Raw genomic sequence first — 23,864 nt, forward strand, 5'->3', positions numbered from 1 at the left:
AATTTGTTTAAATTCATTTCTAGCAGTTCTTCCTCATTTAAGCAAAAAGCTCAATACGTTGCTTTTGCCCTCGATCCCGGAGCCGCAGTCCCAGCGCGAGCCCTGGGGACTGGCTTTGCTGGGAGCACGAGTTTCATCTCTCTTCAGCACGGGGCAGAAAACACGACCTCAAAGTTTCTGGTCAACACAAGCGGATAAAGGTCATATTGAAGTGTTCATAAGGTCGTAAGTCTTGTTCGTGATAACAAGGGGCAGTACTAATGGCGTTGAGACTGTGTTCATTTACCAGCAGGCCTGTGACTCACTACCTGTCTGGGCACAGTTTCATCACGTCACACAGGTGTGGCTCATTTCCACTTTACCTTTGCTAGGTATCCTGATCTCACGAGAGAAAAACACGAGGGGGCGGGGCATTGTGGAGAGAGGTGACAACGCCTTGTGTAACACACGCCCCCCCCCCCCCGTGCACGCCCCCACACGCCAGCAACCAATGAAAAGCTTTGAAGGGCGGGTCTTTATTGAGCAGAGATGATTGACATCAAGACTGAGCGCTCCGCTGGTTTTATCTTAAGAGCGATTGGCCACGTTCCTGCCACTCATCTAGCGCTGGGACACACCCTTACTGCCCTAACGCCCAATGGGCGCACGGATTCCGAGCCGTGGGCGGGCCGAGGCAGTGTGGGCGGTGTCTGGAGGAGAGCGTCGCTGTCTCTCGGTTATTGTTCAGTCGAGTCCGGAGTCTGGTGGTTGTGGGGATTTGTGGCGGAAACGCTGTGCAACAAACTTTTTTTTTACCCCGTTCGCCGAGTTCCTGGATTCACGGACGAGATCGACTATCTTTTTTCAAAGGTAGAGAATGTTTAACTGTCTTTTTTCTCCTGAGCGACGGCCAGTGTTTGTACTAAACGAGGATGCGGTCTGTACTTCTGTGCGAGCGCTTCGGTAGGGGCTCGGGCTTCCCAGTTTCTCCCTGATGCGGCTGCTTGCAGTCTGTTGAAATGTGGGAACGGTGTTTGTTTTCAGCCTGCTGTTCGGACAATGTGGACGTGTTGCTTATCGGTGTCTGTCTCCTTTTCCAGTGCAATCTCTATCCAGGGTGTCGCTCGTGTTATTATTCCGAGAAGGAGAAAGAAAATGTTGCGCCGGTGTGTGGAAACTTTGAGGACGGTCTCGGCAGCTGTCACTGCCTTGAGCATTAAGATGGCCAGTAACTGTGCAGCTACAGGCGAGACTCCGTGTCTGAATGGGAGCTGTTTCGGCTCTTCTTGGGAGACAGGTGGGGTGCTGCCGGGCCGTGGGCAGCTGGTGTGTGCGGGGAGTTTTCCCGGTCCACACAGCTGGAGAAAGTTGCAACATTGTAAGTCTGAGCGGCGATCCGACGTGTTGAGCAGAAATAAGCTGGAAGAGTTACGATGCGCGGTTTACCGAGGGCGGGAGCTCTCCCCTACTACACCGGAGTTTGTTGGGCTCGTCCCTGGCTGCGCTCCGCAGTTCGGTTCTGCCGAGCAGTCCTCATTGTGTGGCTGTGCTTGAGCTGGGCGGCTCTTCCTGTCCGGACTGCCGCGCACACCCGTGTGCTCCGGGCGGTGAGGCGCGCCCACCCGTCGCGGTGAGCAATTGTGGGAGCAGCTGGGGGGGGGGGTGGGCGAGCACTGGTGCAGACGGAAGCGCGCCTCTCCCTGCCTCCCGGGGAGGGGGGCGCCGCCGCACAGAAGTTACATTTTGTCAACTTCCCCTGGCTTTTCCCGACTGATTAGCGACATTTGACGTGTGAATTTCCAGTCCCTTTAATAAGTCGCACTACATTATCACCCGCAGTTTTGAAGTCTCCAGTTTATCTTGTGCATAAGTCGTCCAGCCCTAAGGGGTTCGGTTCTGATTCCAGTGTGATGCCCCCCGCTTCTCCGCCTTTGTCGTGAGCGCCTGCACGTTGTTGCGGCTCTTGGTGGAGCTGACGGTAGGGGCGGCTGTTCCGAGCGGCCGGGCTGGTCGCAATGTAAACAAGCCCCACCCCCACGGGCGGCAGACCGTCCCCGAACCGGACCTCCCGCCCTCGCCGGTTCTGTTACTCGTCCCCCTCTGTGCTCTGGGGCGGTTTGAACCTTCAGCGACACCAGTGGTGCGGGCTCCCCCGGTTAGCGTTCCTCTTCTCTGTACGCAGTGATTACACGATTATAAACCCGTCCAGACTTGTCCACCTTAGACGGGAGTCTCGGCGCCTGCGGGGCGGGGGAAGGTGTCGACCTGGTCTTGTTGACGCGGAAGGTCCGCCAGCTCGGACGGGCTGTTGACGAGTGACGAGAGCGAAGCGCGCAGGGGCTCCTCACTGAGGGGTGGTGAAGTCCTTAAATCGAGCCTGTTTCGTTTCGAGTCGGAGATCCGATGCTGTGAGGCTGGCAGGACCCTCTGCGCGAGGGGGCGGCGCATTCCACTCATTCCATCGTGGAGCTGCAGTCGGCGCCTCCAGAGCAGCGACCGGGGGCTGCGGAGGCACAGAGAGCGGTGAGGCAGGAGGCAGCTGTGAACTCTTGACCCTCCGCGGCCACAGCAGAGCCTGCCTGCCTGCCTCTTGCGCTGGGAGGAAGGAGCGACCCTGTCCTGTCGCGCTCCAGTCCCGGTGCTGGTGGGATGGCCTGACAGGCTTCCTCCAGGGACCGATCTCCCTCTGCACCTGTGGGGGCGCTGGTCTGTACTGTGGGGGGACAGCTGCTGAGCCCACTGCTGGCATGCCCGCTGTTCTGTGGGGCAGGTGCGATGGCTCTGCACCTGTGGCTGGAAGGTTGCCGGTTCAAATCCCGCGGCCGGCAGAGGAATCCTACTCCATTGGGCCCCTGAGCAAGGCCCTTGACCCCAGCTGTGCCAGGGGCGCTGTACAATGGCTGACCCTACGCTCTGACCCCCAGCTTCTCTCCCCATCTGTGTGTCTCATGGAGAGCAAGTTGGGGTCTGTGAAAAGAAATTCCTGATACAAGAAATTGTATAGGGCCAATGACGTGATCTGATCTGAGGTGTCATGCTGATGGCTCCTCTTGCCCAGGAGAAGCAGTGGGCTCAGTGAGGCAGTTTGTGGGTTCGGGGGCCCCAGGTGCCCTCTGCCCCTGTTGCAGCGGTTTGATCTCCCCCACGTGCGCGAGAGAGCTCGTCTCTTCCCTGTTGAGCAGCTGTGCGAGGGGACCCCCAGAGCCGCGGGTTCTTCAGGAGCGAGGAGGAGGATGGAGAGAGGAAGCAAGCTGCGGGCTTGATTCCTCTCGGGGGAGGGGGAGCTCTGCACTGTGCCTTGATATCGTCAGCAGAGACAGGAGAGGCATGTCCAGTCACACAGCGATTTCATCCCACTGTTAGCTGGGACACAGCGCTCACACTCGCTCAGTGTCTGTGAGCCTTCGTGGGCACGGTGTCCAGCAGCTTGCAGTCGCAGTCGGGTTTCGGATTCACATCGTTTGTGACCGAGGCGAGCCAGGGCTGGCGAGACTCCAGGTGTCGGCTCCTTCCCTGCGGGGGTGCTGGTCAGCCCCCCGATCGGAGCCTCTCCAGAGCAGCGGAGTGGCTCTCAGCGGTTTTCAGAAGGTGGCCAAGCAGCTCAATGTTTCACATTGAAGCCACGTCTCGGCCGGTCAGCTGGCCTGAGGCTGCAGTCAGCGGGCCGGCGCGGGAGGGGAGGCCACAGCTGTCACTGTGAGACTCGCCAGGTCCTCCTGCAGGACAAGCGCGGCTGACAGCAGGCCCCTTCGCTCTATATAGGTTAATATTTCCCAGGGCTGCCAGTTTAAATGAATAAAACTGCACAGATCTTTTCAGGGGAGGCTTGGATATGAGCACAGTGACGCTAAAAGCTTCTTAATTCCCCGTGCGGGCTCCATCAAGCCCTGCGCTACTGTACATCATTCTTCCTGTGCGTCGGCGGGTCTGTTGACGCGTGTTGAAGGTGACGCTGGAGGTGAAGCCCTGTCCCAGCCTGGAGGGCGGCTCTTTATGGGGCGCGGCAGACCAGAACCTCAGCAGAGCCTGCTGGAGTGTGGCGGGAACAGGCCAGGGCTCGTGGACACCAGCTGCTGTTTCGGCTCGTCTTTGGGCTACCCGATCCAACTTAATTGCATTAATTAAATCATTACTCCGCCATGGCAATCCTGGCATGACTCTGCTCGTTAGTGAGGTCTGGTGAAGCCTGGGGCACTGAAGTCCCTAGGGCTTGTGCTTATAGTCTGTACTGTGGTAAAATCACCGTGCAGTGCGTGGTAAAAGCGGGGTGAAGTCTGGAAAGGCAAGCTCTGCTGCAAAGTGGGAGACACTGCTGTGCAGCAAGTGGTGGGGCGCAGGCTGGCGGGGGCCATGTTCCCTGCCAGGATTGGGGTCACCTCTGCTGCCTGTTATTTTCTGCACAGACCTTCTGTCTTGCAGGGGCTCCTGGGTATGGCCCAGCGTTAGGAGGCTGTCGGCTATTAAATACACTTCTCCGTTCAGCAAATGTGGTGTGTGTGTGTGTGTGTGTGTGTGTGTGTGTGTGTGTGTGTGTGTGTGTGTGTGTGTGTGTGTGTGTGTGTGTGTGTGGGGGTGGCGGGGCAGATGAGCTCCTTAACAGGGCTGTCGTTTTTTAATTGCTGTGTTTAATAGGTTGTGTCACTGCTTTTAGGAGTCCCATTCAGCAAATCCCCTCTCCAGCAGAGCCTCTCGGTGCAGATGTGCGTGTTGGCCATTGAGCGCTAATCTCTCCCTCTGCGAGCAGCGCTCCAGACGCCCTCCCCGGCAGGCGGGTGATATCTCGGCGCTTCAGCCCGGAGCCAGGGCCTGCTCTCTCACAGAGACCCGCGGGGGACGTGCCGGCCTCCAGGCGCTTGTGTCGGCCTGAAAGCTCAGGGAAAGAAAACCGCGTTTGTGGATTTCATGGCCAGGAGAGTGGTTTTTATGTCCGGCGGGGTATTGGTTTAAACTGGGAGGAGACGGGTTCTCGGGAGCCATGGAGGGGTCTGCTGTTGGCTGCACCTTCCCGGGCTCCTCCGTGACGTGTCGCCACCCCTCCCCAGAGCTCGGTGCAGCTTTAATAGCAGATCGTCTAATCCCCATCGGACCATGAACAAAGCCCTGGGGAATCTCCTTATCTGGGAGCAGCAGTCTTCTCAGCCCAGATTAACATAGCGCCGCTCGGCTAATCCGTAGGGGTTTTAAAGCTGCACCCAAATGAATGCCTGTTGATGCTGGTAATCAGAACCCAGACTCATGACCTCGTCCTCCTCTGTTTCTCGGACCCTGAGATGTCAGTCTCTCTAGCCCTCTGTTCCCTGTGGCCAGAGCACAAGACCTCAGGGCTGCCAGCAGCTCTCCCAGGTGAACCGGCAGCACTTGTAGGTTGGTCCACTATTGTAGCAAATGAAGGGGGGGATAGCACAGTATCTGTTGCACCTCTGGGTAAACGTGGGGCTCCCCACAGTTCCCTCCCCTGAAGGAAATGGTACAGCCTGATTTCCCCGGGACGTCCTGTGGAGGACAGCAAAATCCTAGCGGACAGTGCATAATGGGTCTGGACACTCTCGGGCCTCCCAGTTTAAGACAGAAATGTGGTTTCTAAAGGTTGAAAAGTCTTTACATTGTACATGCTGTGAGGAGACATCGGGGGCGTTTGGGGGCCACGTTGGGGACTGTACGGGCAGGAGGTATCGGACACAAGCTGTGCGTCGGTGGGCTGCTGTTCTCTGTCCGAGACCATGGGTGCTGACAGCTGTACCCAGCGCGGCCGCATCACCCAGCATTGACAGCACAGCATGCCACACAGCGGGTGCCCTCTGCCCTTCACACGCACATCCGCTGTTTTAGAATGGAGCCACAGACCCGTTCGCTGAGCTGCTCTGGCTCCAGCAGTGGGGGAGTAATTAAGCTTAATTTGCTGCGTCTGAGGTTCTGGCTGTGCTGGTTGTGGTTTGTGTTCCCCGGAACCGCCTCTCACTTCCTTTGCACGGAGCGTTTGGAAGTGAAGGTCGCTGCTTTGTGAAACATTAGAAAGAGAAAGCCCAGGATTGTCAGAGGAGCCCTATTGATTTTTGCTAGAAAGCATGACTGGCCTAATTAGTGTCTGCTCGTTGGCCTCTGATGGTTGGGAATCGACTAATGGATGTAACGGAGACGCTTCCGTTGTGTGGAGACCTGGATCAGCTGAGCCGCCGGCCCCTTTTAGACACGAGGACTCGGGACCCCTTAGACAAGCCGTGAGCCCTCTGGCCTGGCATGCAGAGCCCCCCTCGCACCGTGAATCCCAGCCCGGCGGAAAACTTGGAAGGAGCGCGTGAGAGCTCTTCCTGCGGATGTGGGGAGGGGCCGGGACAGACAGCGGGCGACTGAATCGGAGTGACGGGAGAGCTCCGAGGGTCAGTCACATCCCTCCGGAGGAGGACAGGCTGGGTGCTTTGCTGGTGGAGTTGTAGCTGGACAACTGCCTCTTAGACAGAGGTGCCGGACAGAGGGACCCCAGGCGTGGCGAGGGGTGTGAGGACGCGCACTGTGCTTTGTGCGACAGCGAGTGCCTTTGCGTGTATTAAACCCTACGGCTCTCATGGGCTCCAGTCAGGATCTTGAGCCTGCTGCCAGCTCCACTCAGCACCACTCAGCTTCTCTCTCACTCAAGGCGCTCAGTGCTCTCGTGCTCTTCTTCTCTGTCCTCTGTGCCTCTGGGGTCTCCCAGCCCTCAATTCCTTTGGCTCTGGAGTGCAGCTCTTCCCAGTCCTTCCCAGTGCTGAGCTGAGGGCGGGAGGTGTGCGAGTTGTATTTGCATGACCCTCCAAACCCCCGCGCCTTTCGATAAAGCTCCTTGGAAATCTCTGCCCCTCCTCTCTCGCAGCCCCCCAGCTCCATGTCTGCCTCGACCTGAGAGTGCCTCCCCTCCCAGACCTGTTTGGCCATTGTGATCCAGTGGAAACATCATTTCCTGCTCACAATGATAAAATTATCACCGCTGCTCGTTTCCCAACATCAGAAACCCAATTAGTAATGATCCGACTTTCCGGTAACATGGAGATAAACTCTTATCTGAGCTGGAGGAGACCTGGGGCTGGGTTACTCTGAGCCAGCCCAGGCTCTCCACTGCTGTATAACTAACACACACATCCTGAAAGATGTCAATTAAATGATCCGGTTCTGGCTGGAGCAGGGTTCTGCAGAGAGCTGTGGACTGGAACTCCTGCATGTTTGGCTGCCGTGCCTCATGTGAGCATGTGTTTTCTTACAAGTTGTATTTCAAAGTCTGAAAGTGTCTTCGTTCCGTGCTGACTGTCCCTGGAGTCTCTCTCTTACCTCCGTTTGCTGGGGAGGAGGGCCTGTTCGTGGAAAGAGGACAGGAGAACAAAACCTCTCCTCCTGGTTCCCAGGCCCCTGTGGCGATGGGTGCGAATTGTCAGAATGCCAAATTAATATTTCTCCCTTTGTTTGATTCCCATACACTTCTGCCCTCATCTTTCTTCACGTCCCCTAGATGCCCTGCTGGGTGTGCGAGTCCCCCTGGCATCCTGGGGCGTGTCTGTACCCAGGACACGCAGGGGGTTCAAGCACCCCTGTCTCTGCGTTTCTGGGGTTCGAGTTGACAGCAGAACAGACGAGAGCTTCATCTTCTGGTGGGAGGGGGTTCTGTCCACAGACCAGCATGAGAAACGCTTTGCTCTGGAAGGTGGGGGGTGGACAGATGAGAATAGGTGTTCTGCTACCAGTTTCAGGTGCTGGGACCTTCGCTTTCATTTCTAGAAGCATACAGTTACAGTGGTTGCAAATGAGAGGAGACTGTAAAGCAGCTTTTCCTGACTTGCAAACTCTAGTTTGCTCTAGACCGGCTCTCTGTGCGAAAGTGCTGGGCTTGCTCTAGACCGGCTCCCTCACTCTCTGTGTGAGAGAAGAGCTTCCTGTTGTCAGTCCTAAGTGCACTTGTGTCCTGAGGGCCTGGGGTGGTTGTGGAGCTTGAAGTCATCAACTCGCCTGACGAGCTCAGTGTGGTTTATGCGGCTGGTAAATCCTGGAATGGCTTAAACTGCTGTGCAGTGGAGTTTTCCTGGGATTGGATCTTTTAAGCATCCCATTACCCGGGTGAAGCAGTTTGTAAGGATGTATTCTGTTTATTCGGGTTTTTACTCACACCTGAAGAAGGCTCCACGGCCGAAACATTGTTTTCTTTCTTCTCTTTTCAGCCTGGAATAAACCTATTACTTGTTCCTTTATATTCTATTTATTACTAGTTAGTTTCTGCTTCGCCTCCTGGGTCCTCCAAGGGGGATCTGAGCTCCCGTTCTCCTGCGGTGCGCGGCGATGAGCTCCAGTGTGTGAGACCGCGGCAGGGCGGCTGGGCTCCCCGCTGCCAGCAGCTGGTTAACTGTCTGAGAGAATAAAAGCTGTGCTCCTGCCCCTGTCCCCTTGCCAGCGCCCACATTCCCCTGAAGAATTCATGAGCTGTCGTCCTGGCTCTGTCCCGGGAGACACTCATGCATATCACCTGCGAAGCGCAGGGCCGGGTCTGGCTGTGCCACCCGGCGCGGGCCTGTCCGCTCTGCCACGCTCCAGTGCCCGCGGTGTCTCGTGGCGTGGGCTTCGCTCGTGCTGATTCACTTATCTACTTGGCCGAAACTCAGCAGGCCCCTCATCTGGCATGAAGATGCACTTGGACTTAGACATTCCTGCTGTTGTTCTGCAACTCCTGTCCGTCTGTGTCTCTCCATCCATCGGTTCATCCCTACTTTCCTCCTCACTCTCTTTTCATTTATCTGCTTCCCTATGCTCCCTGTGTGTGCTCGTTAGCCAGGGGGCTTCAAGGTTGTTAAGCTCCCTGGTGCTCAGGCTTGGCCCAGCGGGTCACTGATTGCTTTGCTGCGGCAGCAGCAGCAAACAGCTGCAGACAGCTGGGTTCCACTTCTGCAGCTGTGCAGAGAAACGGATCCCAGAGCTCCGGGCCATCTGCTCAACCCAGGGAAACGGGCCAGCGTGCTGGACGGCGGACTGCTTTTCTGGGCCCAGAACGGCCCAGGAGAAACCACAGTCGATCAAAAAGGATACATGTGGAAATAAAGACTAGGGTGAAATCCCCCTCCACCATCCTGAGAGAGAATGTCTGTGTTAAGTGCCCTCGCAGCAAACTGTAAAATCAGTAGTAGAGAGTATTTTTAGAGCCACCCCCCTCCACAACATCAGATTTAATTACTGTCAGATACTCAGTCTGTTGAACACAGTGCAACCCAGCTCCTGCTGCAGCTGCAAATTTTAAACACAGTTCTGACTGCAAGTGCTGGCTGCCAGGAACTGCTGTGATTCTTGTGTTGTTTCTACACCCTGGCTCCTGCAAGTGTCCTTGGCTAAGTAACCTGATGGCTTGTGCACAGGCATCCCTCCCGGCCTGTCCCGGCTGAGCTCCTGTGCCCTGTGTTATCGGCAGGTACTAGCGATGGCTGCAGGACACTTTCTCCCAGGGTCTTTGTCATCATTGCCAGAAGCTCTGTCACCCTGCAGCCCACTGCAGCTCAGCAGGTGTGAGCCTGGCCTGTACCTGGATGGGAGACTCCTGGGAAAGCTGAGGTTGCTGCTGGAAGAGGTGTTAGTGGGGCCAGCAGGGGGCGCTCACCCTGCGGTCCATGTGGGTCCTAATGCCCCAGTATAGTGACGGGAACACTATACTGTGAACTGGCGCCGTCCTTCGGATGAGATGTAAAACCGAGGTCCTGTCTCTCTGTGGTCATTAAACATCCCAGGGCGTTTCTCGAAAAGAGTAGGGGTGTAACCTCGGCATCCTGGCCAAATTTCCCATTGGCCCTTACCAATCATGGCCTCCTAATAATCTCCATCTCTGAACTGGCTTCATCACTCTGCTCTCCTCCCCACTGAGAGCTGGTGTGTGGTTGAAAGGACTGGCACATCATCCAGGTGGGGCTGCACACTGGTGGTGGTGGAGGGGATCCCCATAACCTGGAAAGCTCTTTGAGCAGAGTCCAGAAAAGAGCTATATAAGTGTGAGCAATTATGAATTATATTTCACAGCCCCCTCGTTCCTGTGTGAGCTCGGCTGGGGCTCGCCCGATGCAGTCTTTCTGGGCGCCATTCTTCCGGGGTTCAGGCTGGAGACCTGGGGGCTGGGTGGGGCCGTCGGGCCTGCGCCTCTGCTCAGTGTGCTATTTCAGGAATGGCCGAACGTCTCCCGCTGCCCCAGGCCGAAGCAGCTGTATGGGCTCCCTATCTTGCTCTGGGGAGCCCCTGGCCCCCCGAAGCAGCTCGGCAGGATTGTTAACGCGCTGAGACGTTGCCCTAATGCCTTGTGACTGTTTGAACTGGCTGAAGCTAATTTCATTAAATGCGCATTGAGTCATTCTGGACACTTCCCAAAAGCAGAAAGGAATAGGCATCCGGAACCTTAGCACAATCCCAGGAATTCTGGTTCCCTGTGGGATTCTGGCTGTTTTTGCACTGGAGTGAGGTTGATTTTTGTTGGATTGCTGCTCTCTGCTCCCCCGGGGGCTCGAGTGCCTGCAGGAGAGCTGCTCTGTGCTCTGACCGGCCTGGGCAGTTGCCCTGGGGGTTATGGGGGGGCTGCTCTCTCTGTCTCCCTGCCGTTCTGAGGAGGGGGGATTCTGGGAAACGGGGCAGAGGTTGACCTGTTAGAGCACTGAGGTGACCTGGGTGGTTCTTCTTGGGTATAAAACAGACAATAGGCCACTGATGCACCCAAAATAAACAACAGGTTCTTTTTCGCCTGTTTGTTTTTCTTGGCTCAAATGTCTTCGTTTTCCTTTTATATAATCTCTCCACTCCCTGATAATATACGCGCGGGTCGGGTCAGGTGAGCTCAGGATGGCCCGCCTGCTCGTGAACGACGAGTGAAGAAGCCGGATCTCGGACTGGTCGTGCTGCACGTCCGCCCTCTGCTCACGGTCGTCAGGCCCATCCCTGTGCCCCGCCGGGATGGTTTCGCTGTTGTCCCGCCTGCGCCTGCAGTGTTTAATTTCAAGTCCCACCCCCACACCCTCTTTCAGCCTTTGAGATTGGAGTGATATTCACTGTTTCAGCACTGTAGGCGTATTTAACCGCGAATTAGGTTAATAATAGTCTTAATAAACTAATTATAGGTTTATTCCATGCTGAAAAAAAGAAGAAAGAGAACACAACGTTTCGGCCGTAGAGCCTTCTTCAGGTGTCACACCTGAAGAAGGCTCCATGGCCGAAACGTTGTGTTCTCTTTCTTCTTTTTTTCAGCATGGAATAAACCTATAACTTGTTCCTTTGCAGCCTACGCATGCTGACGCAGCTACCCACCTGAATTAATAAACTAATGCAAACTTAAACTTCCACAGTTTTAATGCTCCGGCAGCTCTCAAGCTGGGCCTTCTTGGTAATGTGCTATGTAAAAGCGTGTAAACCCAAAACAAATGTGAATCTTTCGATTAGCACGTTTTAAGTTACCATGAATGAAGAGACCGTGGCTAACTGGCTGCTTCTGCTGTGTGATTGAGCACTCCGGCGCACACAGGCCTGCTGCAGTGAGGAAGCTTCTTCCTGCCTGTGTTTCCAGATGAAAAGCATGTTCTCTGCTCTTAATCAACACGGATGTGAAAGATAATGGTCCCTTTTCATCCCAGACGCCTTCAAATCAGACCAGTTAGAACTGGAACCCAGTCCCAGTGCATGTGGAGCCGAAAGAGGGGCTGATAGCAACTCCTCTCCATCATTCCCAGAAGTGCAGGAGGCGTGGCCGCAGGGCAGAGCCACGTCACGCCAGCGGTGCTTTCTTCTCGTGCTAATGGTGCTTCCATTAGTGCTGCACTGTGATCCGCAGTTCCTTTGCAGTCTCTCAGAGATGCTGGGATTTCATCAGGCCACAGTGAGAAAGTGGAAGGGAGCTGCTCCCAGACTGTCGGTGTTCTTATCTGCCCTCTCCAGTGCATCAGAATCACGGGTGCTTGAGAGATTCTGCACCCCCTACAGTACAGGACACACCCAGCACTGTCCCTGCTGGCAAGGTAATGGGACTGGGCTGTGTTGAGTCAGTGTGCCTGCAGCTTCTGTGTATGGCCACCGGGAGCAGGAGGTGGTCACAGGCGAACTGGGAGCAGTGATCTGGCTCTGTGCAGTACAGGCGACCTGCTGCCACTGAGTGGGGTCGTCGTTTTAATGGAGGACAGCAGCTGCCCATTCCACCAGCAGTGCTGCGATCACGTCCATTTGATTTATCCAAGTTTCCATCTCGGTCTCCTGTCTTTGCTGCTGCATGGCGATGGGCTGCAGTGGAGCTGTCGGGGGACTGTGGTGGGCAGCAGTGCCTCTCCACTCTCCCTGCCTGGCAGACCTGCAGGACAACCTCCTTCCCAGAGGCAGCTGCTCTTCCCAGGCTCCCTGTGGACTGACCGGGCTTGTTCCTGGCTCTGCGAAACACCGCATCACAGTTCAAACTCCCCAGTATTCTTCACCGCTAAAGATCCCCTTGAAGGTGTCACATCTACGCCATTCTGCCTCTTGGGAGTGTTTGAGCCATTTCTATGGCATTGATAGACTTCAGATGAGCTTTCTGTCCATCTCCCTTCTCCGTGTGCGACAGGACTGGGCGGAACCGAGCGATTTGAGATTGTTTCCCGGATCCTGCCGCCCTCGGAGCACACGCGTTCCAGGGTGCGTGGCGCGGAGGAGGAGGTGCGGGCAGGAGGACCTGGAGAACGATTTCAGAACAGTCGTTCTGGCACGCTTTGGATAACGAGCGTGGAGGAGCCGGAATGAGAGTCCTGCCCCTCGCTCGAATGAAAAGTACAGCGAATGCAAATTGCAGATGAGGAATATGTGATGCAAATAGCCAGCGTGTCAGCACAGGCCCAGGAAGAGGGCTGATTGCTGTGCGCAGGAGCCATTACTGCGTTTTCCTTTCAGCGGTGTTAATGGATGGGGTTAGAAGAGAGGAGATGGCTCAGATAAAAGCCTGTGCTTTCCTGTTTTCGGGAGGGTTGTTGCTTCTGAAGTGCTGTGGGATCCAGCCTGCAGAGCCAGAGGATGGCCATCGGCAGTGACCGGAGAGGATGTCGGGTATCTTAGGATCAAGCATTAATAGAGCTGTGGGTTGGAAATTAGTGTTTCATTTTAATGAGCAGTATGTTGGAAAGAACCAGAACATGAGCAGTTTTTTATTGGAATCTCTCTTTCCTTTAGCAGTTGAGCTTGTCTGATCGCGGCTGTGCTGGATGATGACTCACTGTCAGGCCACATTTAGACCATCTGAGCAGCCTGCAGAGGTCAGATATAGGTGACATAATACCGAGCACAAAGTGGAGCTGACAAACACTGCAGTACCGGACTGGGCCTGATTCAGAACTACATGCAAAGGGCTGACAATTCTGAGGGCTTTGAAGGAAGACCATGTGCTTCCGCCAGTGTTGTGGTGAGTGCAGTTGTGGGACGGGCTGTGTGAGGTGTCTCTTCTCGGCCTCCTCACCTCTGGGCTGGTTGCTGCTGTCCTGTCCCCTCTCGCTCTGCGCCGAGTGCGAGGAGAAGCAGCTCTCTGAGATTGTGCTGCCAGCGGCCTGTTGAGCACTCAAAGCTCTCCACCTGCTTAGCTCACACAGGGAGTGGCGCGTTTCCCCTTCAAGAAAATCTGCTTCTGCAGGTGTGGCAGTGCTGTGCTGGTGTTCAGGAGCCCCAGGACGAACCTGCAGATTTCAGCTGGCCCTGTGGAATGTCTCGCTGAGCTGGAGAGTCTCGCCCACTCCCCTACAGGCCAGGGTGCCGCCCTGCTCTGCTCTGGGCTCGGGTGCATATTTTGAGGTGACCTGCGAAGTCTGGCAGTGAGATGTATGCGGGTGTTTTTTTCGAAGGGACGACGCACGCGATCAGCTCTTTGATTAGTTCTGGTGTCTGTTAGACTAGCGAGTCTCCCGCAGGTCTGATGTGTGTTGTTTGTCAGCAGCTGCAAATTCCAGCTGTTCTCTGTGCAGAATGAGTCCGGCTTTTCACAGTTCTCCGACAAACGTGCTGGGCTGAGGAGTCTCTGTGACTATCCCTCTGCTTGCCTGCGCTCTTGGTGCCTGAACAGTGTTCAGTCCTCAGGGACTGAGGAGACTGGGGTTTGTGGATGATGCCCATATAAAGGTTCCGTGTGGCTCGGAGTCAGAGCTGGCCTCAGTGTGGGAATGGCCAAGGGCTTATCACTGCGTTCTGCTTCAGCCTCCCGTTCCCAGTAGCACACACCCACCATTATCAGCACTGGAGAGTCTCCCTGAGGTGCCCTCAGCAAGAGGCAGATAACAGGGCAATGATTAACCCAGTAAAGGCCAGTGTGAGCTGCTCCTGCTCTGACAGGATCAAAGTGCACTTTCTTATCCACCTAACAAACAGCACAGGACAGCTGCTTAAACTATGGTGCTGTTTATAGCAGAAATATTGGAACTTGGTCTGCAATGTGGTTTCAGATCAGATCACTTTATTGGCCGTTGGGGTTAAGGGCCTTGCTCAGGAGCCCAATAGAGTAGGATTCCTCTACCGGCCACGGGATTTGAACCGACAACCTTCCAGCCACAGGCGCAGATCCTGAGCCACAGAGCCACCGCTCCGCCTCATTTATTCATATATAGTTTCTTAGGTGTGTTAGTTTTGTTGACTGCTCTTTAAAGTTTCCTTGTACAAAGTGCTGGTTGAGGTTTTCCAGTAAATAACACTGGGGGCCCATGGAGCCGCATGCTCAGACTCAGACTGTGGTGTTTGTGCATAGTTTTCATTTCTTCTAAACAGAGAATGAAGCTCTTCATTGGTTAAGACTCGTGTGATTTGTAAGCGGATCATTAACTGCAGTATTCCGAGAGAACATTGACAGTGACAGGTGTGGTGATGCAGTGGGTGTGGCCAGTGGCAGGTCTGGTGTGGCCAGTGGCAGGTGTGGTGATGCAGTGGGTGTGGTGATGCAGTGGGTGTGGCCGGTGGCAGGTTTGGTGTGGCCAGTGGCAGGTGTGGTGATGCAGTGGGTGTGGCCAGTGGCAGGTGTGGTGATGCAGTGGGTGTGGCCAGTGGCAGGTCTGGTCTTCTTTCTTCATGGCTTACTCTGTTTTACTTGGCAAGTCCTCCCTGCAGCCAGAGGTAAGAGATTATCTGTGGAGTCAGATGACAGTTTAAGGTGGTTTAGTGGTTTATATTTCAGATTTGAAGTTGGGCAGAGATTTCTGCAATCGAAACCTGGAAACAAGAGCCATGCAGGAGGTCTCACTTCAGCCAGTCGATGAAAGAGCTCTGGAGACTGGGGCAGGAGCAGTGAAGTGTGGGTGATTGGCAGAAACTGCAGCAGGCTGGACTGCAGGAAGCTGTGGGAGAACTGGTGCCGCTGCTGTTGCTCAGCCACTGAGACGAAGTCACTCTGCTCCACGCTCTCCGTCAGCGTCACGATGGCGATGGGCTCAGGCCTGCTGAGAGAGGAGTCTCTTGGCCATGCAGCAGTGTCCTTCGTGTCCTCTCTTGTCGGTTCGGTGGGCCTTTGGTGGCATTTTTAGCTCCTGCAGAAGCGGTTTGCTGCACTGGTGGGTGTTTTCTTCTTCTCCAGCCCTGGGCAAGCACAAGCGCAGGACTGCCAGGTTTTTCACTTGGATTTTAAAAGTCTTGCAGCTCAGCAAAGTAAAAGTGAAACGCCAAGCAGAGAGAATTTCACCGGGCGGCAGGCTTCTCTCTGTGTCTCAGTCTCTCCCCCATGCCTGGGCCTGGCGGCCGGGCGCTGTGAGCCCCCTGCTGGCCTGCTCCGTCACTGCAGGTCCTGTGTGTGCAGCTCCACTCCCAGAGCCCTGAGAGAGTGCAGATCATATACTGTGTATCTGTGCAGCCTGAGCTCTTCTCTGCCCGGTAGAGACCATAACGAGGTCATGAGAAGTAATCAGCAAAATGAGCCTTTCCCTCCTCCATCACAGTCCTCCCTCTGGAGACAGCTGCTGCAGCCCTGAGTCACTCTCCCAGCCCACGGGGTGACTCAGGAGCCCGGACTCTCTCCGCGGCTGTGGGAGATGGGTTTAGGGGAGCCCGGACTTGTTTGTACATGCTGGCGAAGCAGTTTCACGCCGCCCGGCTGGCTGCGGGATGTGTCGATGCCGTCATGAGGGAGGGGCGCTGGGTGGGACAGGAGCTGTAGGCCTCAGGCATGTGAGTGTGCAGGTCCCCGTGAAAGGAGATTGCTCAGAGCCGCTCCCCACTCCCACCTGCGGTCCTGTCCGACCGATGATGTCGCTTCGCAGATAAACCTAAAGTTTGCTTCTGCAAAGTTTGATCTTTTGGGGCGTAATCTGTTGGTAATGGCATATAGTTTTGTGTTATAAATAACTCACCAGGGGCTGTTTTCCATGTGCTCTGCTGTCTGGTCAGCTGACAGAGCCTGACAGCATCGTGGTGGTGGTGGTGATGATGATGATGATGGTTTCTGGGGTGGGTTTCCTCATGACTAAGCTCATCCACAAGAGGGGGTCATCAGCAGCCTGCTGGTGGCAGCAGCTGGAACTTGTCCCTTTCAGCTCTGTGACTTCCTGCTTTGTGGAGTCAGTCTGGCGGGATGGTGAGGAAGAAGAGGGGTGCAGGGGGGTTCAGTTCAGGCCAGGGTGACGGTGAGGTAGAAGAGGGGTACAGGGGGGTTTTGGATTCTGCTCAGGGGAAGCTGTGGCTCTGGGGAACCCAGACCAGGGGGGGCTGGCAGGGCCGGTGTACCCCAGTGGTCTTCAAGACCCCAGGCTTCATCTGCCCACCAGCCTTCTTTTCGCAAGGCTGTGCTTCAGAGACGAGGATCAAGTATTCATTCCCGAGTCTGTTTTTCTCAAGTCACACGTTTTTAAACTACTGCTTTCAGCAGAAGAGGGAAAACAAAGCTGCACACTTTACAGGGAGCTGTGTTCCACAGCCAGCCTGCTCTGGAGGAGCCAGCCACGGGGGGGTTTGTTTGGAGGTCACGTTCTCAGCAGCTCTCCTGGATCGGGGAGACGCTGCGCCTCCCAGCAAGAATCATCGAACCGTTTTCCCAGCCGCTCGGCGGATTCTTCAGAGCCGTGATTGTTTCTCTCCGTGCCAGCGACGAGCTGGGGGGGCGCCCTGGCCTCTCGCTGAACACGGAGCAAATTGGCATGTTGCTGCTGTCCTGTCCTGGCGCTCTGTCCTCTCTCTCCTCTCCTGGGTATCCTGTTGGGTTGGATTGTCCACTTTCCCAGAACTGGGACTCCCGGGAGATCGGGTGTCTGCAGCTGCCTCGAGACCCCCCGACAAAGATGCCCACGCCTGCCTCAGCTCCCAGACGGGCCAACATGCCGCCTGGGAGCCAGCTGTTATCATGCCCTTCAAGATCTCTTCCAGCACACAAATGAGCAGGAAACCTTGCCTGCAGGTGGTACTGGGCTTGCGCAGGGCAAGGTCATAAAGCCAAAACACATACTTTGAAAGCTCATCTCTGCAGCAAACTCCATTCTGATTATTGTAAATTCAGATGGCGCCAGATGCCCGGCAACATGGGGAAGAATGTTCCCTTGTCGGCGACTGGAAAGACCAGTATGCTGATTGCTCGGGGGTGGTTTGTGCTTTGTAATGCAAAGTAGTCCGAGCTCAGCTGCACAGGAAACCCCGATGAGCCACTCATGGGGAAAGTGAGGCAAGCAGAGCAGAGATACCTTATACCCTCTATAAACATGTGGTATTCGACAGCTCAAGCTGCACATGTTCTTTTCCATAAACAGTACAGCACAGCAAAACATTTACATATGTCAACAGTAATGAGCAGGAGCTGTAGAATCATTGGAAATCCCCTCGTTCCAGGTTAAGTGAGCTCTAGTGTCACAGCACCGTGCTGCGCTCTGGCGCACGGCTCTCGCACGCTGCACTGCTGCCTCCTCTCCCGGCGCTCGCCTGCAGTGCTGGGGCAACGGGCTCGACCCTACCGACTTCCTCTTCCTCCCCTCCAGAGCTCGTGAGAGGAAGAGCTTCTGAGGTGCTCTGCAGCAGTCTGTACTTTGGGGGTGACTGCTGCCATGACTGTGGGGGGGCGTAACTGTGGGTCATATTTTGAAGATGTTCCTGGCTGGAGTGAAAGCACATCTGGAAATATTCTGGGAATAAAGGAGTGATCAGTCTCCATGACAGAGCTGGCACACACGTAATGGGCTCTGCTCACGCTGAACCTCTTCATTCGCATCCCGGTTCAAAGGTCACGCATCGGGCCAGACTTGGGCAGTCAGGACAGGGGGCGCTGGGGGGAGGCAGTCCTGTTCATCTCCCATCATGCAGCTGCCGCAGAGAGCCGGTGTCGGTCAGGGTTCTCCAGGGTAGAGCAGGCAGGAAGGCGTGGGGCTGCGATCGGCACTTCAGCTCTTTCCCACTGGGCTATTGGGAGCGCGCAGGCGCTGCCTGCTCCTGCAGAGAGGGCGACAGAGGGCACCTTCAGGCCCCCGTGTTCCGATCGCCTCAGTAAGGCTTCATGAGTAACGACTTGGCCTTTTCTTTTAAAGTTTGATGGAAGCTTAGGTGAGCACGGGTCTTCAGCTGTGAAGTTTGCAGGGTGTTTGCTTTTTCAATACTCAACCTGCAGCTTCACTTATGCCCTTCAGTGAATCTTGGAGTTAAAGTGTGCGTTCACATTCCTCTCTCCCCTGTGCGCCCGGGCTTGGAGGAGGAAGAGGGGGCTGGTGGGCGGAGGTAGTGGGGGGGGGTATTTGCTGACCCCCAGTGCCCAGCGCAGCGCACACAGGGATCAAGTTGCACCCTCCTAGGCTACGGGACAGGAGGAGCCTCCTCAGCCCAGCCCACAGCCATGGGCTCCGAACTGTCAGGGAGATTTAGTGCCATTCCAGTCCCAGGGTCTCTGGGCTCGCCTCCTGCACAAACTGCACTGTAGCGGCTCAGAGCCTGTGGCCATTTCCTCAGGCTGCTCTCTGCAAACACACAGGGTCAGGACACGTTGCCCACAAGGCTTGCTCTTGGCTCTGACAGGGTGCTTTTGTCTTGCAGGTTCTTCTGAGGGGCTGGACGCTGACACCTGGAGGCTGCGATGGCCATGCAAGGTGAGGCCGTGACCACGATTGGTTCAAGTTTGGAGACAAGTGCTTTAAGCCCTCTGCCCTGCTGGGAGCAGGAGAGCCTATATAAGCTTTGTTATAAATTAGAGAGTTAAGCCTTTGATCTGTGTCTTGTCTGTCAGTAAGCTTTTCATCCTGAAATCCAGAAAATGAGCTTGTTCTCCTCCTCTCCTCTCCCGCACTCCGTGCGCAGTGACCGAGTCGACGGAGAAGGTGCACCAGTGGCAGATTGACTCTGGGATCCACAGTGGCACCTCCACCACGGCCCACTCCATGCGCGGATTCCCAGAGGAAGACGCGTTCGAGACGAAGGGCTACACCATCACCACGACCACCTACACCACAGAGAGCCCTGCAGGTACAGCGCAGGACCCCACCACGCTCTGCGTCACCTCAAGATCCCACAGTGCTCTTGTATTTGGTGTCACCCCAAGGTCACATAGAGTGCTTATCCTCAGTGTCACCCCAAGATCTCATAGTGCTCTTACACTTAATGTCACCCCAAGATCTTACTGCACTCTTACGCTCCGTCACCCCAAGATCTTACTGCGCTCTTGTATTTGGTGTCACCCCAAGATCCCACAGCACTCTTACGCTCCGTCACCCCAAAATCTTGCAGCACTCTTGTGTTTGGTGTCATCCCAGGATCCCCCAGTGCTCTTATGCTCAGTATCACCCCAAAAACCCAAAAGCGCTCTTGTGCCTGATGTCTCCCCCACTCTGTACGTCTCGGTGGTGCACCGTTCATCTTTTAGCTAAGACGCCTGCTTCTGGGCGGAGGGCTGTGGTTCACTGGGAGTCTAGTCCACCCCTGAGGTGGCAGGAATGCGTGATCATGTGTTAGTGTGTGCTCACACCCGCCTTGCCCACACAGATGTGGAGTCCCAGCTCGCCCTGACGCGGGCGCAGCGGGTGCGAGCGGCCATGTACCCGGAGACCGTGATGGGGGAGACCATCCTGTCCACGCAGATCGACTCCAGCCAGCAGACCAACGTGCAGAAGCTGGCCGAGCCCTCGCAGCTGCTGAAGACGGCCATCATCCACCTCATCAACTACCAGGATGACGCCGAGCTGGCCACCCGCGCCGTGCCGGAGCTCACCAAGCTGCTGAACGACGACGACCAGGTGCCACACGTGCTCCTGCGCTCGCGCACATGCTCCTCACGCGCGCACGGGTGTGCTCGTGCGCTCGCCTGTACCCACATGTGCACACATTCCCATGCTCACACGCCTGCAGCCATGTGCACGTGCACGTGTCCAGTAGGGTAGGTTGAGAGTTTCCTAAAACCAGTTTATGCACCAGCGGCGGTGCCAGTCCACGAACCAGAACCGTGGCTCCCTTGCTTTGTTTTGTTTGTGCTCATCAGTCACTTACTTGTTTTAAAACATAACAAAAACCTTTCTGCATACTTTGGCTATTAAGTTAATTTGCTACAGTTTTGCCTCTTAGTAGCCGCGTGTGTTCAGACCTCAGAAAGTACCAGCCAGGAAAGCTGACTGCTTCCTGGTTGAAGAGCTCCTCGCACTGTTAGCAAGGAAAGGGACAGTCGGTTCCCGGCTGGTCCAGTCTGGCCCCCCAGAGGATCCCCTGTAATTCAGCTGGTACCGCAGTTCTCCACTGCATCTGGTTGGCTGGACAGTGGGGGTGCCAGCAAGGGGACTGAGTGTGACCCCGCTGTGCCCCCCAGGTGGTGGTGAACAAGGCGGCGATGATCGTGAACCAGCTGACGCGGAAGGACGCGTCGCGCCGCGTGCTGATGCAGTCCCCGCAGATGGTGGCGGCGGTGGTGCGGACCATGCAGAACACCAGCGACATGGAGACGGCGCGCTGCACCGCCAGCATCCTGCACAACCTGTCGCACCAGCGCGAGGGGCTGCTGGCCATCTTCAAGTCCGGGGGCATCCCTGCCCTGGTGCGCATGCTCAGGTACGCCAGCCGCCGGCCAGCAGGGGGCGCTGCAGCCCTGCATACAGGCATGCAGCAGGGAGGCCAAGACACCTTCGCACAGGTCTCCTGCAGGACAACACTGACCCATCGGGTGCTGTCCTATGGATGAGTCTTAAAACCGAGTTCCTGACTCTCTGTGGTCATTAAAAATCCCAGGGCGTTTTTCACAAAGAGTAGGGGTGTTACCCTGGTGTCCTGGCCAAACTGCCCCCTGGTCTTTACCATTCATGACCTCCTAATGATCCTTTTCTCTGAACTGGCTTCATCACTCTGTTCTCCTCACTGAGAGCTGGTGTGTGGTGCAGACTGGAGCATCATCCAGGTGGGGTTGCACACGGTGTGGTGGGCAAAAAAGTGCTTTGAGTGGAGTGTCCAGAAAAGCGCTATACAAGTGTGAGGAATTATTATTATTGTGATTATTATGATGATTGATTGATAATTAATGGGGACTCTCCTCCATGTCCACCAATGTGTAGCCCCACCTGGATGATGTGTGCGCCAGTCCACTGCATCCTTTCTCCACTAAACAGATGTGAAGTAAGAAGGGTCTCCAGGCTGGGCACTACTGTATGAAATCACGTGTGAGCCAGCTGGCTGTTTCATACTTGTTGCGGACATGCGTAAATGAATGCACATATGAGGGAATACACAAGCTGAGGGGCCCGTAATCTCAGGGTACTGGGTTCATGTGCCATGTCGGGTGCAAGGTTCTCTAATAACCCATACTGGGCAGCAGCAGTATTGGCGGTATCTGCGCGGAAGAAAGGCCTGGCAATCTTCCTCCGTATCCTGCCATGAGAACTCTACGGATAGTGGCGGTGGAGCTGTCCATAGGGTCGCCATGAGTCGATACCGACTCAGCAGCACTCCACCACCACAAGAGCACTCGGTGCCAGGCGTCTCCCCTGCGGTCCCCCTGACGGTCTCTCTCCCCCCCCCAGCTCCCCCATGGAGTCGGTGCTCTTCTACGCCATCACCACTCTGCACAACCTGCTGCTGCACCAGGAGGGCGCCAAGATGGCCGTGCGGCTGGCGGACGGCCTGCAGCGCATGGTCCCCCTGCTGAAGAAGAGCAACCCCAAGTTCCTGGCCATCACCACCGACTGCCTGCAGCTGCTGTCCTACGGCAACCAGGAGAGCAAGGTGTGTGTGAGCCAGAGATCAGAGAGGATTCCCAGACCAACGCACTCGATCTGCTCGTCCCCGTCTTTGTGTTGGTACTCTTCTAGCTCTGTGGGGTGCACACAGTGTTGTGCTAGTCAGTGTGCCTTTGTACGTGTCCCCCAGGTTGTGCCCATGTGTGCGTGCCGGCCTGTGCCCATGAGCTGACGGCAGTGCTGTCTCTCTGTTCTCCCCAGTTGATCATCCTGGCCAACGGTGGCCCTGAAGGGCTGGTGCAAATCATGCGCAACTACAACTACGAGAAGCTGCTGTGGACAACCAGCCGTGTGCTGAAGGTGCTGTCTGTGTGTCCCAGCAACAAGCCGGCCATCGTGGAGGCAGGTGAGTCACACACGCCTGTCGCACGGCTCTGTCCTCCTGCAGGCGGCCGTCCGCACGCCTGGCACACGGCTCTGTCCTCCCTGCCTAATGTTGCGCCCTTGTCCCTCAGGTGGGATGCAGGCCCTGGGGAAGCACCTGACCGGCTCCAGCCAGCGGCTCATGCAGAACTGCCTGTGGACTCTGAGGAACCTGTCCGACGCCGCCACCAAGCAGGTGAGCAGGAGAGGAACCGGGCCAGAGCCCAGCCCGGCCCAGGCCCACGTGCTTCTCTAGTAACATGTTGCTCACTTTTCCATGTCCTCTCATCTGCAGGACGGGCTGGATGGGCTCCTGCAGGTCCTGGTGTCCCAGCTGGGCTCGGACGACGTCAACGTCCTGACCTGCGCCACGGGCATCCTGTCCAACCTCACCTGCAACAACAGCCGCAACAAGACGCTGGTGACGCAGAGCAACGGGGTGGAGTCGCTGATCCATGCCATCCTGCGCGCCGGCGAGAAGGAGGACATCACCGAGCCTGCCGTCTGCGCCCTGCGCCACCTGACCAGCCGCCACTCCGACGCCGAGGTGGCGCAGAACGCCGTGCGCATGCACTACGGCATCCCTGCCATCGTCAAGCTGCTGAACCAGCCATACTACTGGCCCGTCATCAAGGTGAGAGGGAAACACCGTGGTCCCGGCTCTTCATCCGCTGCCAGGGCCTCTCCGGCCGGCACAGGCCGCAGGGTGTGTGTGTGTGGCGGGGAAGCAGAAGGACAAAGGTCATGGATGAGGATGCGCACTGCAGTGGGATAGAAGCTGTTTTTGAGTCTGGTGGTCCTTGCTTTAACAGTGTGGTACCGCTGGCCAGAGCGCAGGGGGGTGAACAGTCTGTGGCCGGGATGGCTGGCATGATGCCCAGAGAGTGGTGGTGGCTGGAGGGGTGTGTGTGGTGTTGCCCCAGCTGAAGAGACAGGTCTCCACCATCTCACTGACGTTGCCTTCAAGAACGTCTCTCGATAAAAAAATCAGAGCAGGGAACCTCTGTCAGGGGCACGTACCACGAAAGCAGAACCCACTGAGGAATTAGAAAAGCAAAAGTAATTTAATGATCAAGGATTGTTAATTAATCACATTGACTTCAAAGAAGAAGTAATTAGAGAGGCCTGAGCCGGTGGGAATCTGTTGAGTGAGTGAGAGGACTTGCTGAGCTCACACACATGCCCACACACACTGACAGCCCAGTTCGGAAGAACAGTGACACACTGATTTGGACAGAAAGTCACCCAGTTAGTTTAGTTAATTCCCTTCCCAGGCTCCGTGGCCTGGAAGCACAAGACTCCACCTAGTTCACTACATGGCCACCCCCGGCTCTGCTTAAGCCTACCACCCAGGTCTAGTTCGGGGCCTCTGAAGACCCCTGCTCATGTCGC

The 23,864-nt window shown here is 55.9% G+C and overlaps 1 protein-coding gene across 1 annotated transcript in view; it reads left to right on the forward strand.

The window, feature by feature from the left end:
* Window positions 1-693: 693 nt before the first annotated feature.
* The window catches only part of LOC148638868 (junction plakoglobin a-like), a 29,696-nt gene continuing 6,525 nt past the window's right edge, over window positions 694-23,864 (forward strand). The window contains exons 1-9 of the mRNA XM_088622945.1: window positions 694-849; window positions 18,937-18,989; window positions 19,198-19,362; window positions 19,879-20,129; window positions 20,693-20,931; window positions 21,894-22,095; window positions 22,311-22,455; window positions 22,565-22,668; window positions 22,768-23,106. Coding sequence (XP_088479071.1) covers window positions 18,977-18,989; window positions 19,198-19,362; window positions 19,879-20,129; window positions 20,693-20,931; window positions 21,894-22,095; window positions 22,311-22,455; window positions 22,565-22,668; window positions 22,768-23,106 — 1,458 coding nt within the window. The 5' untranslated portion in view covers window positions 694-849; window positions 18,937-18,976. The remainder of the gene's footprint in view (window positions 850-18,936; window positions 18,990-19,197; window positions 19,363-19,878; window positions 20,130-20,692; window positions 20,932-21,893; window positions 22,096-22,310; window positions 22,456-22,564; window positions 22,669-22,767; window positions 23,107-23,864) is intronic.

The sequence above is a fragment of the Lepisosteus platostomus genome, chromosome 28 (genome assembly GCF_059453375.1).
Source record: "Lepisosteus platostomus isolate fLepPlt1 chromosome 28, fLepPlt1.hap1, whole genome shotgun sequence".
Taxonomy (NCBI): domain Eukaryota; kingdom Metazoa; phylum Chordata; class Actinopteri; order Semionotiformes; family Lepisosteidae; genus Lepisosteus; species Lepisosteus platostomus.